Source organism: Aedes aegypti, chromosome 3, assembly GCF_002204515.2.
Source record: "Aedes aegypti strain LVP_AGWG chromosome 3, AaegL5.0 Primary Assembly, whole genome shotgun sequence".
NCBI classification, from domain to species: Eukaryota; Metazoa; Arthropoda; class Insecta; order Diptera; family Culicidae; genus Aedes; species Aedes aegypti.
Window position 1 is genome coordinate 152,846,593 of NC_035109.1, and position 15,189 is coordinate 152,861,781.

General features: G+C 37.8%; 1 protein-coding gene and 1 long non-coding RNA gene across 2 annotated transcripts; both read right to left on the reverse strand.

Annotated features, from left to right (window-relative positions):
- Nucleotides 1-4,256: 4,256 nt before the first annotated feature.
- On the reverse strand, nucleotides 4,257-5,601 carry LOC110677845. The gene is made up of 3 exons (XR_002501234.1): nucleotides 5,192-5,601; nucleotides 4,717-4,825; nucleotides 4,257-4,526 (listed from the first exon to the last, which is right to left on the reverse strand). It is a non-coding gene; the product is annotated as an uncharacterized LOC110677845 (long non-coding RNA).
- A 2,354-nt stretch (nucleotides 5,602-7,955) lies between these two features.
- LOC5569665 (cytochrome P450 4d1) lies at nucleotides 7,956-14,899 on the reverse strand. The gene is made up of 5 exons (XM_021849508.1): nucleotides 14,528-14,899; nucleotides 14,181-14,460; nucleotides 9,048-9,117; nucleotides 8,433-8,983; nucleotides 7,956-8,368 (listed from the first exon to the last, which is right to left on the reverse strand). Exons 1-5 carry the CDS (start codon nucleotides 14,795-14,797, stop codon nucleotides 8,022-8,024), a joined length of 1,518 nt encoding a protein of 505 aa, XP_021705200.1. The 5' UTR covers nucleotides 14,798-14,899; the 3' UTR covers nucleotides 7,956-8,021.
- Between the last annotated feature and the right edge of the window lie 290 nt (nucleotides 14,900-15,189).

Here is a 15,189-nt window from a genome sequence, read left to right on the forward strand (position 1 = left end):
TTTCAACCATTTGTATGTTAAATGTGCTCTTTTTGTTTTTCAAAATAATCCTATATCAAAAGACTGATTCAAAATATTTTCTAAACATAATTGAATAATTGTATTGAGAAAGACCAAGACCAAGCTGAGGGTCGTGGGTTCGAATCCCACCGGTCGAGGATCTTTTCGGGTTGGAAATTTTCTCGACTTCCCAGGGCATAGAGTATCTTCGTACCTGCCACACGATATACGCATGCAAAAATGGTCATTGGCATAGTAAGCTCTCAGTTAATAACTGTGGAAGTGCTCATAAGAACACTAAGCTGAGAAGCAGGCTCTATCCCAGTGGGAACGTAACGCCAGAAAAGAAGAAGAAGTGACCTCTTTTGTAAGGCTTATTTGTTGCTGAACAATGCGTTTATTAATCGTTATTTTGGCCTTCTTTAGATTAACTGCTCGGATGATATATTTATGTTGTATTAAGATTTTATAAAATACCTATTCAGCTTTAAATCATGCTCATGTTAAGCATGGAAACAACTGAAGTGCGAAGCAACCAAAAAGTGCGAAGCAACCAGAACCTTAGTTCGTCTCCTGTACATCTGTTCACACAATTATATTTGTTTGGTGGAATATTGTCTCTTTAATAGAAGGAAAAATGACTTGTTCAACTCATTAGTAAAACAATCTTGACAAGTCGGCAGAGATTTTTTGGAGAAGTTTAATAAGTCTTGATACTACTATAATTCATTTCAATGACAAATGTTGAACATTGTCTTAAATTTGGATCTAAATAGCATCTTCTCAGCTCTTTGTAGAGCATTCTTTCAGCTGTCACCATTATTCAACAATAATTGAATATGTATGTTTATTTATGACTCTGGACTGTAAGTTAGGTAACAACTTTCATGTAATTATTGTTATTGTGGATTTTTTTCATAATTTCACCTATAATTTGTCCATCTTTACCACGCGTAATGAGTTAATTAATTTAATAACCATGCGGATTGGATTACCGAACAGCTCAATATAAGTGTCAGTTTAAATTATGATGTTTTTAATCCAATTTGAATATTACCCTCGTTGATCCATAGTCACCCACATGTCTTAGATTTGATTTTTAAACATTTGAAACATTTGAAAATAACATAAAGAGACATGATATGTTTTGCTTGAATAAAAGCATACTCATATACTGTTATTCGCATTGTTTTTAAATTTTACTAATCATGCTGGTCAACATTTTAAGTATAAGACACTGAAACTTTTGTACGATTTGTTGTTAATCAAATGTTTAATATTTTACTAAAATGATGGCTACAACTTATAGAAGCTTTTAATCAGTCAATTGTTAAACTTCTTATGTGTTGTAGAACAAAAGCTACTAATTAAAAACAAGTATTTATCGAGCAACGGACTCATGTTCCGTAACCGGTCGTTTGAGAGCGTCGCGACCCATTGGAAGCCCACACAATAGAAACCTCAGCCAGCGCAGTTGCTGGCTAGTGTAGTGTGCTATACCTAAAAAACAATGCGCTCTCGGGCTAGGCATTGGATATATATATATAGTAAGCGTTGTGTTTGGATGGATTGTACGACATTTCCCAGAATGACGTTCCCCAGAACGACATTCCCCAGAACACCATTCCCCAGAATGGGGCATTCTCCAGAATTCCATTCCCCAGAATGGGACATTCCCCAGAAAATCATTTCCCAGAATAGGACATTCCCCAGAAAAAAACAAGAGATTTTTGGGGTGTTGAAATCCAGTTAAACGGTAAATAATAAATAGTGAACGCATTTAACTGCACAATTCGAGGAAAACCAAATTATAGTTTTCATAGGCGAAACATTTTCGTATTTTTTTAACGGCAGGTTTGTTGCAGCCTTTAATTTTTTTGACTGGAGAATCTTTAAATCCAAAATTCTAGAAATTCATCAAATACAGCGCCACCTATGGTCGGAAATGTAATACGAACCGTTGGACAATTTTTATATATTTTTGACAATTTTCTCCTTACAAATTTCAAGCACGTTTACTCCCTCCTTAGAGCTGATGGACTCAGTTAAAATGTTTACAGTATTGTACAGTTTACAGTCTGATTAATATGGGCTACCCTAGTGCACACAAACTACGATATTTTTGTAGCTATTTAGTTTTGCTATAAAAGCAAATTACCAAAGACAATACAAATTTTTTAGAGTTATTCTGTTCCATTAATCTACATAACTACGAAGACAATAAAACTAGGAAGAACAGCATATGTTCAAAAGAAGGAAGAATATTCTATGAAAGCAGAAAAACTAATTCCATCAATTTATTTTGTACATATAAGGAATATTACACTATACAAAACACCCTTTGAAAATACAATTAGAAAGAACAGTCAATTTTAATAGAAAGAGGAATAACTATAAAAACTAAAGAAAAACCAATAGCTTGGGTCAAGTTTGATCATGAAACATGGTATGACATATGTGAGAGCAGATTATCTTAAACAATTGTGCTACTTTTCCTCGAATGTCGGTTCCCCAAATGTCGTTTCCCTGAATAGCCTAGTTCCCGAAAAGTTTTTAGCTCTTATAATTGTCATAACTTTTTGTGTTTTAAAGTCACTTTATTGGCGGTTCTTTCGAGTTTCACCATCATCGGCATTTATGACAAGATGTATTTAGTCGAGGATGACGTTATAATCTAAATTGTCTTCTTCTTTTAATTGTCAATCATTCATTCTAGTCCTTCAAGAATATTCTTGCACCTGTTTGAACTGCAGCACTTTTCGGGGAAACGAGTCATTCGGGGAAATGTCTTTCGGGGAAACTTATCATTCGGAGAGGTGGCATTCCGGGAAATGATATTCAGGGAAATAACAGTAGCACAATCATGCTAAGCATTTGCCCTTTAAGATTTTGGTTGGATCTGCCAGTCAACCACTTAGTTATTTATTTTGGATTTTCAAAACCATGTCAGTATAAACGTTTTTAACATTTGTAAGGGCCGTGTATTTGGCCAAACCATGCTCTGCCCATAACTGCAAAACAGTCACATTCGATATTTTTGACAAAATGGAGTTAACATCATGGAGAGTCATAAAATGATAAATACTTTCGATCAACTTACTAAAATCTGTGAGATTGTTCTAGAAAATTCGAAAAAAAATACCAAGTTGTTTTGTCACATTGGTAATTATAACTGCATAACAGTCACATTGAGATTATAAATGGGCCTCGTAATGTGATAGCAATGAAATTTGTATCAGAATTATTTTCTAACAATTCTTCTAGTATACGATATGAGTTGTACAAAATATCAGCCTCAACTAAGCATTTTTGAGTTCCTGGTAATTTTTAAAAATTTTAGTTTCCTCCCATACTGCCATAAAATGCACACTTGGTATTCCATTTACTCAATGCCTACTTTTGTCGAATGTTACAAATATGCAGTTATGGGCAATGCTCCTCCCACATAGATGACCAAGTGGTTTATGAACGGCCCCTTAGATGATTTTCGTGAGACAAGGGAAGCTAACACTCGCCGTTCAAAAGATTTTTTTGAAATCAATTTCGATTTTATTCGCTTGAGATCCATAATAATGATTTTGACAAAATAATATTTTGGGTGAATTGACGTATTTGTCCGGAATTCGAAGCTTCTGGAAATTCGAATCAATTCAGTAGGTACATTTTTAACGACAAAAAAAACTGAGTCACCAAATTTATTTTTTCCATTCTTTAAAAACGTATAAAAACGATTCTGGGGAATGTACCATTCTGGGAAATGTCCCATTCTGGGTAATGGGTTTCTGGGGAACGTCATTCTGGGGAATGTCGTTCTGGGGTTTGACTTTCTGGGAAATGTCCTACAACCGTTTGGATGGGCATCTAATTCTTCCGAAAGAGGTGCACTTTGCGAAAAAGGACCACGTGATTATTGAGCTGAAATCGAATTCAGGTTAACTTCTGCGTTCATGAGTCCTCTCATGGCGTAGGGGTAACGCGCCCTAACTAGAGATCAGGGAGTCGTGAGTTCGATTCTCACTGAGAAGACGTGTAACTTTTTCGCAAATCTTCACATCAATTTGTCCATCTAATCCAATTGCAAATTATATGTAATGTTTAGCTTTTCGGTAGTTGTTAAACTTCCACTCGGCTGGTTGGCCGTAAACCACGATTCATAATTAAAAACAAGTAAAAGCTACTATATTTGCATTTTCGGAGGTTTATTCAGCTCTTATTCAAAACACAAACTTCAAGTGGAATAACAGATTTTTTATAAGCAGGAATTAATTTTATTCAATTAATGATTCAACTAAAAATTTGTTCAGCAATGGTTGCTGCTATGCAGCTTGTATTAAACATGTAAGTAGCTTAAAAGCTACCAATTGTTCCTTGGGGTAGCTGTAGTATAATTGGTAACGCGTCCGTGTACAGAATGGAAATTGTGCGTTCAAGTCCCGACGGCTACATAATCTTTTAGCACAATGTTTCCACAATTACATTTAATTTGGCAAACATATGTCTATCTGCCGATATTGAATACCTTTCCCCTAAAAAGTAAAAATATTTATTTATTTATTTATTTATTTTAACAAAAATTTTGGAAGAGGGAAAAACCCCTTTGAGTGATTTCCTTTCGAAATCTTTCTCAAAGAGGCACAAAACCTCTTCATCTTTTCATATAACGTTACAAAACAAAAAGAAATCTTATAACTAAAGGCTCATACGGCAAAGATATACCATAACAAAGCCACAAACTGCAACATGAATCCAAGCTATCTGAAGTATGAAGTGATTTCCAAACCAGGATGAGGGAGGGGGTCTTCCAAAATAGAATCCATCTTCACATCTGCAAATTAAAATAGAAAAAAAAAAAAAAAAAAAAGAAAAAAAATGCTGACTGCAAAAGTTATAATATAAAAGAGAATTTTTAATTATTTTAAAGCGAAATCATATCACTCTTATATTTCCCACAATAAATGCGTTACATAGTCAGGTTAAGTTTATTTAAAGCTTTTTTTGTCTTATGAGAAGGTGAAATCAACATAGCTATAAAAATTGTGAAGTGAACTGCTACGATAAATGTAACATGTTGTTAACAAAATGTTAATACAAGCTTAATTTAGTTTTACCAAATTAAGCTGATAGTATTGCCACACAGAACCCTTAGATATAAGAAATGAATGTAATGTTTAAAAGGAAATATATACTTTACTTTGCGTGTTGAGTGCAGCCTATCTTTTTTTTTCGACCATAACGGTTTCAGACACACCGTGACTCTGCTACTACGCCGCAAATCACAACACATCGAAGCGCTTAATGTCAGCTCACATGCTGAAAAACGTTGGAGTCAGTCTAACTAGATAGAATGTAGGTATAGTAGGAAGCAGTCTAAGCGCAATGCGTGCCTTTTAGAACAGGATTTCCAGCCGCTTAGAATCACACCTCTATCAGATGGCACTGAACTTGACGAGTGCGCGGTTGAACAAACTGACTGGTTCCTACATGTATTATCTACTTGCAGGAAAGGACGATGTTCCAATTACAGGTGAGACGCGCTTGCATACAAGCAAGCGAGAGAATGGTTCGAGGGGCCATTCACTGCGTGTGAGAAAGCTTCCAGAATAAAACAGTTCACCTCTGTAGTTTGTCGCTCGTTTAGTTATGTTTGATTTCGATTCAGTCATTTCTATCAGACAACCCTGATAATATAAATTCATTAACAACAAGTTACGCAATATTAATATGACCTTTTTATACCAGCGTCAATATCCACTGAAGGATTTATTACCTAGATTAATTGAAGTACAGTAATCCGGGGAGACATTATTCACTTTTTCTTATACATATTTCTTTGAATAGGAACTCAAACACATATATAATTAAATTAAAAATATTGAAATATGATTACCAAATTAAATATTGAAAACACCGTAAGAATTGAAAAAGTTTCATCTGTCGCATTTTTTCAACTATTCGTTTATTGTCTATGTATACACAAATACGAATCGAAAGTGAATACTTTTCAAATGCAAAAAACACGCTGATGGTGCATAACTTTTTGGTTTCTCGATGGATTTTGTTGAAACTTTCAGAACTCCCCCGAAAAACTCTTATAGTTTATGGTCTCGGAAACTTGGGAGTACGGTCCACGTGGTTCAGAAGTTATTCCGGATTATCTTGGGGTACCAAAATTGGCCACATCGTCCATTCAACGGATATCTCAAAACCCAGATGAGCTAGAAGGTTGGTATCTTCGGCAAAGTTGTTAAGCAGACTAAGGACTATCTGCCAATAACAACAGTTACAATTTTACTTCAATCCCTGATGAGCTAGAAGGTTGGTGTCTTCGGCAAAGTTGTTCAGCAGACCAAGAGCTATCTGGTAGTGATTGGGAAATTATTCGCGCCAGTAACAGCATTTCTTCAATGTTCTTTGTATTGAGAAAGTTTATATGTTCGGCAAAGTTTTTCGATTTTGGCATGGTTTGATGTTGGCAACACGGAAATACATATGCAAAACAATGGATCATGGGTCAGTCAACAATCGTGCTAATCTAGATATTTCTGTGAGCCGTCTTGAGGCTTACCATGTTCAATTTAATTCGTGATCATTATTACGTTGATAGAAGTTTCAATTAAAACAACCGTTCTATTTTGCACGGTTCAATTGGGGCACCATAAAGGTTTTTTGGCATGTTGCCAAAATTGAACATGCACTATATATCTGGCGGTGAAAAATCTGATTGAGAATTCATCCGCTGGAAGGTTGTTGTCTACAGTATATATTTCTAGACTGCGATGGTAGGATTTTTGCTGTCCTATAATCCTGATAAAATTCCTAATATTTTTATATACTATCGGCTACGTTTATACCTACAGTTGAGCAAAATAATTTAAATAATAAATAAAATTAATTGTGGAGAATTATGGAGAAAGATATTTCTCTAGAAATTTCCCGAATATCAAAACGATTGTTTGAAAAAGACATTTGTGAGGATTTTTGTTTTTCTCCATTATGTACAACCGCTACATACTAAAAATACTTTCCTGAATATATTTTTCAATATCGTGAAGTACATAGTTTATCAGACGAATTTTGACATACAAAATTATTATGTGTATATGGTTCCTATTACCGTGCATTAGTGTAAAGGGCAATATTAGATTTATTGTTATGTCATCACTAAACTACTTCATATTTAGTTTTTGAGTGAATATGGAATGGTTTGGACAATACAGTTAAACCCCCTACAACGATTTTAATGAAAAAATAATTATTAAGCCAATTTTTCAACTTTTTATGGTTTTTATTGTAAATAAAGATTTTAAGACTCTTAAAGATGAGTGCGCATACTACTAGACACATATTTGCTCCATCAACAACGTTTCTTCAAGATACAAAATTAAATCATGATGAAAACTATACGCACGGTGAATGGTGCACTAGTGTGCACGGTAAATGGTGACATAGAACGGTACGAGGCGACCTTAACATGATATTTTCAAACATAATTTTTGAGTATTTTTTTGTTATGCATCACTAGTTTTAGTTTTTTCCCTGAGTTATTATATAATTGCACGCAACGTTGTGGTATTCTAGTACGCTTCAAATTGTTTGGAAAAGTTGTATAATTTTTTGAAGTGCAAATTTTTCTTAAATGCACGGTGAATGGTAGCTTGACGGTACATTACTTCACTTGAGCGGTGAAAATAAATATTTTGTTCCGAATGTTTTGAAACCATGAATGGGTTTGACATTGTTTTCGGAAACCATCATCATGACGACAGCAGCACACCCCAGCGGACAAATTGTCGTTTTGGGAGCGAATGGTAAGGCAGAAATGCTTCCTGGTAAAAGAAAAGATCATACAGTCAAATCTCCATTGAAAGAACCATCATAATCGGTTCATGTAGATTATAGATCATGGAAAGTGGTAAGTTGTCTGTGATATCATTCTACGATAAAGAAGTTTACAATTTTCCTATTATCTATTCCTAGTCTATTTTACTACTTTCGCAACTTCAATACCTTCTTCTCCATCCCTACCGCACCCTGCTTCTGATCCTCACTGGAACGCCTCCTTCCGGCCTTAGCACCAGCTCGGCAATCATCCGCTCCGAATTGGGCTGCTTTGGAGGCAACACCTCGTAGTGTCGTACCAGTTTGCTGATCAAACTCTTGATTTCCGCCACGGCAAACTTTTGCCCGATGCAGTTTCTTGGTCCGGCGCTGAACGGAACGTAACGGTAGGGATTAGCTTTTTCGGCTGACGTTTCCACCGCGAATCGCTCCGGTCTGAATTCCAGAGGGTTTTCAAAGTATTCCGGATCACGCCCCATGAAGTATGGGAATATTGCTAAGTTGGATCCTGCCGGGAACACAGTGCCATCTGGAATTGTGGAAGGAAGATTATCTACTGACTTTACTTTATTTGGTACAAACAAGGATCTTACTGATTTCTTGGTTTTCCAACAACATCCTACCATAAATGGGGACAGATGGGTACAGTCTTAGGGTCTCTTTGATTACCAAGTCGAGGTAGTTCAATTGGTTCAGCATTGACAACGTGACTGACACATTCAGATCATCGCCAATCACGTTTCGTACTTCGTCGTAGACTTTCTGCTGCACATCCGGGTGCTTGGCCAAGATGCCGATGAGGAACGAGATGGCCGAAGTTGTCGTGTCATGACCTTCAAACATGAACGTATCGACTTCCTCGCGAACTTCGAGGTCATCCAGGGGTCTCCCGTCTACTGTGGCCTGCAGAAGCATGTCCAGGAAGGCCACTTTCTTACGGATTCCAACATCATTCTCGTTTTCGTCTGACTTTGTGAAGGCGCCCTTGGCTAACTCTAGGCGCCGTGAACGAATGACGCTATCTGTGTAGTCGTGGAGAACTTTCAGCGCCTTGTCTTGCATTCTTCGGTACGGGGTGAAGTAGAACGTGAAGTTGAACCGTGCAAATGCTTTGAATGAGCGAGCCATCGCAACAGTAGCCATGCTAAAAATAGAAGGTGGATGTTCAGATAAACGTGGATTAGCCCAAAACATAAAACAAAGATTACTCCTTAACGGCTCTCACGTATTTCGAATCCGAATTGAGCTGAGCGTTGACCTTTGTTCCCATGGCGGATTCTTGAAAACAAAAACATTGAAATTGTTAAGCTACAGTTGCGATAAGATAATGTGGATGAAGGGTACGGCCAACAGCAAATGCAGGTCATATATTCCATATAACTGTAACACGAGCTGTTCCAGCAAAAATAAATGTTCGAAAAGTCGCAGTGCTAAACCCTAGAGGGCAAGAGAGCATTTTCTTTAAAAAATCATTCAGAGGTCCCACCAAATTCTTTAATGAAAAATGGTCTTTTTTTGTCTATAATTAGATCTTTTAGTCCCATCTAAATTGTTATATCAAACGCTTACGCTTGCGTCAGAAATATATGTTTATTATTTTTTAATGTTTAAGTCACCATGGAATATCGAGTAAGGAAATGTGAACTGTACCAATTATGGCAGTATTGGGAACAAAAAGAGATTTTTCTCATTGTTTCACTATAATGTAACAGATAATTTTCACAGGAATAATGAAACTATTCGTTTTTGATGATAACTAGACTTTGATAAAAAAAAAAACATTTGGAAAATGAACATTTGAAAATCTTGCTTCACAAAAATGGCGTCTTCTTATCAGTTTGCTACAGGACATCCGCACCGAAATTTCTGTTTTCATCCGATAAAATTACTTCAACCCATCAATGTATGTTGCCTAGTGAGAACACCAATTAACCGTTTTAGATTAGAAATCGTGTTATATCCACTATGGCAATAACTGGTACAGAAAGTGCATGAGAACCCAATTACGACGATATTTTGAAGGCTATTCGTTTACATCAGTGTTTCCCAAACTTTTTTGACTTTCGCCCCCTTAAGACCAATATTTTTTTAGAATCGCCCCCCTGAAATTTCAACATTTGTATTAAGCGTTATACTTACGTTGTACGCTAGTATTGATCAATATTTCATCATAAGTATACCAAAAATGATTCAAATTTAAAAGGGTATAGCAGTCAATCAGCATAATGCTTCTATAAAAATACCCTAAGAAGAGTGTCTTCTACTTGTATATCAGTAAAAGAATCATATGTATCATATGCATAAATTGTTTTTGTATCAACAAATCTATCCTGGTTTATGAGCGATCAACAAAAAATGTTTAGCTCACTTTCTGTTTTTTTTTTGTCCTTTTCAATGTTTCTTAAGTTAATAATTTTATGGAAAATTGGGTAATACATTTTCGTCTGTTCTGAAAACAGTCCAATCTATTTACAAAATATAAGAAAAAAAACCAAACTTTTTTCAACTCATCTTTTACTTAAATGTAACGTTTAATTTAGATGTTTTTAAAGCTTTGATCCATGCAATTTTATGTCACTCAGGCCTATTATCAAGTAGGATGATTTACGTATATGGGATTCAGAGATTTTATCTTTGGAACTTGATTTTCGTCTACCAAAGTCACATATTTTTTTCAATAAAATGGTTTGTACTATAAATACTGATTAGTATGCGGGTCCACAAAATATCAAAATGACAAGTTTATCAAATGTGTGAGAAATCTGCCTCATTCTAAAGATCCCCTAACAAAAAGTCACCAAACTTTACTTTGGCCTTATAAATAAATTTCAAACATCGCCAAAAGTTTCTGCTTTCAAAATGCATTGAATATTTTTTTTAGCAAAAATCATTCAGATCTCAATCGTCAAATTTGTCTATCATAATTTAAAAACGAGCGCGTTTAGAGTAAAGAATCGATGAAATAGTTAGGTGTAAAATAAATTCTTCGTCAGATGTATATGCTATCATTAAAATATGAGTGTCTCTTACAAACTTTGATTCTATATTTGTTTTTCAATTGCTCTCGCTTTCGCCCCCTTTTTTAGCATTTTCGCCCCCCAAATTTAGTTTTACAAATTTTTGCCCCCCTGGACCTAAAAATCGCCCCCAGGGGGGCGAATTTGCCCACTTTGGGAAGCACTGGTTTACATCCAAAGACGAAGACGAAACGACTGGTTCGATGAAGAGTGCCAGAGGGTGAGAGACATGAAGAATGTCGCCAGAAGCCGTATGCTTGTGGCCGGTACCCGACAGAACAGAGAGCGGTACAGGGCAGCGAGACCCGAAGAAAAGCGAATACACCGCATAAAGAAAAACCAGCACGAAGAAAGTGTGGTAGCTGACGCTCAAGAAAGCATGAACCAGAATGTTATGCGGAGATTCTATGCAACGGTCAATGGTGCGCGGCACAATACCGTACCAGTGCCCGCCATGTGCAATGATCGAGAAGGGAATTTGCTGACCGATAAAACGGCGGTGGCTGCCAGGTGGAAGGAGCACTTTCAGCAATTGTTTAACGGTGGAAATGGAAATGTAGCGAGGAACAGGATGAACATAGATGACGACGATCAAGCTGTGGACCCACCGACCGTAAGAGAGGTTAAAAGGGCTATCAGTGAGCTGAAGAACTGTAAGGCTGCTGGGAAGGACGAGATCATGGTCGAGCTTCTCAAGCACGGAAGCGAACAGCTTTACCAGTCGATCCACCGAGTACTGCTGAAGGTATGGGAGGACGAAGAATTGCCCACCGTCTGGTTGGATGGCCTCATCCGCCCTATCTACAAGAAAGGGCATAGACTGGAGTGCGCCAATTACAGAGGAATTACCCTGCTGAATTCAACGTACAATATTCTGTCGCGCATCCTGTTCAACAGACTGAGACCGCTCGAGGAGTCCTTCGTCGGCGAATACCAAGCTGGTTTTCGTGAGGGCCGTTCGACAACGGACCAGATGTTATATTGTGAATGATCCTAGATAAATTCGGGGAGTACAACTTGCAGACTCACCATCTGTTTATTGATTTCAAGGCGGCGTACGACTCAGTGAAAAGAAATGAGCTTCGGCAAATATTGTCTGAAAATGGTTTTCCGGCGAAACCAATTAGGCTGATACGTGCTACGCTGTATGGTTCGAAATCAAGTGTTCGGATCGCAGAAGAGGTGTCAACCTCGTTCGTGACGTTAGACGGATTGAAGCAGGGAGACGCACTTTCGAATTTACTGTTCAACATTGCATTTGAGGGTGCTATTAGGAGATCTGACGTGCAGAGAAACGGCACTATTATCACAAGGTCGCACATGCTCCTTGGTTTTCCGGACGATATAGACCTAATTGGAATCGATCGCAGGTCAGTGGAAGAGGCCCTCGTGCCTCTGAAGAGGGACACAGTGAGGATAGGCTTGACCATTAATTCTACCAAAACGAAGTACATGGTTGCAGGTAGAGATAGAGTCAGGCATGGTGGTGTAGGTGCTGAGGTAGTTTTTGATGGGGATGTGTTTGAAGTTGTTGAAAAATTTGTTTACCTTGGAACACTTGTGACATCCCGCGAAGTGAAAAGACGTGTTGCGGCTGCGAATAGGGCCTTTTACGGACTACTTAACCAGCTTAGGTCCCGTAGTTTGCAAACGGAAACAAAATTCGCCCTGTATAAAACATTGATTCTTCCGGTAGCTCTCTACGGGCACGAAGCGTGGACGTTGAAAGAGTCAGACCGGAAAGCTCTCGGTGTTTTCGAGCGTAAAGTGCTGTGGAAAATACTCGGGGGGAAACTCGAAAATAGTGTGTGGCACAGACGCATGTATCACGAGTTGTATCAAGTGTACAAAGATGCGAATATTATCAATCGTGTAAAATACGGCAGACTTCAGTGGGCTGGTCACTTAGTGCGAATGTGGGAAGAAGGAATTGCGAAAATAATATTCAGCAGGGAACCAGGTAGAGGTCGGCGGCTTACGAATACGCTGGCTGTACGCAGTGGAAGAGGACCTGGCGACCCTAATCGTTCGGGGTAACTGGAGAAGTTTCGCCCAAGACCCACGAAGATGGAGCTCTACAATACGCCCGGCAATGGCGTGACGCTACGCTGTAGCCATCAAGGTATAAATGTAGGCATTTGTTTACATTTTTTATTCAGTAAAATAAAAAAAAATATTTTACGGGTAACTTCGGTAAGGCATTCACCCTTATTCTTGTTTACGGCGGATCTAACTTTCGATAGAAATCTTTTCGTTCGAATCCATAGCCCACTTGATTTTGCTGGCGTAAACGAATTTTTTAACAAATGTACACAAAATTGTATTAAAAAATTCGTTTAAAATAATTTTTGTTCATAACTTTTTACTAAGATTTTTTTACATATTTTCATGTCTTCTACAAAGTTGTTAGATATCTTATAACGCATGTTTTTGCTGAACATTGCACATCTCTATCTCTTAAAGTGAAAGAAATATCGGTCGAATTTGTTTTAATAATGCTTATTTGTTTGATAGTAAAAACCCATGCTTAAATATAAGAGTTTTTATCAACTGCCAAAAGGGAAGATATAGTACTTTCATGAATTCATCCAGAACTTCGTCTGCTATTTTTTAGAGATTCCTCAAGAAACTGCTTTCTTAAAAAGGTTTTTTTTTTTGTATAAACCCTAGATAAGTTGCTGAAGGGACTCCTGGAGCAATCCTTGTAGAAACCTGTTAAAAAAAGACATCTTCACGTAAATGCTTCCAGTGGACGATTTGTCCTAGCATACAACGCTTAATTTCACAGTCGGAGCATGTTCCTGAAAAAAAAAATTCCAGGCTGAATCGGGAATCGAACCCGCTCTCTTTGGTCGATGCGGCAAAATGCTTTGTAACTCTAGGGAATTGAGGAATCCCCGGTTAAATTCCTAGAAGATTCCCTGGAGGAATTCTTGCAGGAGCTTGTCGAGGGATTATTCAACAAATTCCTGGAAGAATTGGCTACGCAGTCTTTATTTTTAAAGGCTTTTTTATAATAAAGACTGCGTAGACGAACGTAGACAAAAACACACCCAAGCCGTTCCCATAGGGGACGTTAGCCACAATGAAGGACGTTTCAAGTAATACTGTTTCATATGGTTTACCCTCCTCAACATCTAATCCAATTTCTCTCGCCGTTCCCTTACGGTGCCTATCCATCTAGTATTCATTGCTTTCTTCTCCATGCTCCCTCTTACTTCGAGCAAAATAGACCGATATGCCGATAAACAAATTCAAAATATAATTATCACGGTGCATACCTTTGTATGTAAGATAACCGTTTCTGCACTCAAGAATACCTACCACAGATCACATCCAGAGCGCACAATGTTACCACTGGGAAAACATCAAAGTCCTCCCCACTCTGCGCTTTCGATTTCAACTGACCAACGAAGATATTGCTCTGTTGATCAAAAATCTCAACAAACTGTTCCAAAATCTTGAAATGGAATGTCGGAGTGATGATCTTTCGCCTGGAGTGCCATTTCCTTCCGGTACTGGTGAGCAATCCATTTCCCAGCCATGGTCGTATAAAATCGTACTGAACGGATTTGTCCAGCAATTTCTGACTGCTGAGAATCGCCTGCAATGTAACATCTTACCGTGGTTAAAACATTCTCCACGCTACCACTTCAAATTCATCCACAAACCTCCACCAACTTGGCGTCAGTTATGGGGAAAATCAAATCGGGCCCAATCCACAATCGATAGAACTTTCCACACTGCTCGTTAGTTTTCTGCACTTCCTGTAGAAACTCCACCGGGGACTTTGTCCCGTACTGGATCGAGTTTCCCAAAAGGGGATACCCTTTAGGGCCACCAATCTTAGCAGCATAGTGCAAACGATTCGCAAACTGCTGATAAAAGTACACGGCTAAACCGATCGAGAGCACAACAACCGAAGCCAATAAGATAAGCATGTTTTTTTTCTGATTATTTCTTCAACCACGTTTGACACAGTCGAAAATTCAAAACCGCTTTGGGTCCTGATTCGATCACGACCTGGGCGGTACTAAGGTTGTTTTCGCTGAATGAAACAAATTTTAGCACATCTGCTGAGTCACTTACGTAGGTTATTATCTGAGGGAAAGAATTAACGCTATCAATAAATGCGGTTAAAGACACAGAGAGTCGCAGTAATGGGCGGCTTGTAATGAGTAGTGCCAAATTGTCGAATCATTGTTCGGTGTAAAAAGTGGGCAATCAGAATCAAAAGCTATGAAGTTGAATGAAGGAAGTTTGAAATGAGGTACAAAAACAGGAAGAAACATAGAATGATAACAAAAACACAGATCTGAACAGAACAAAGTTC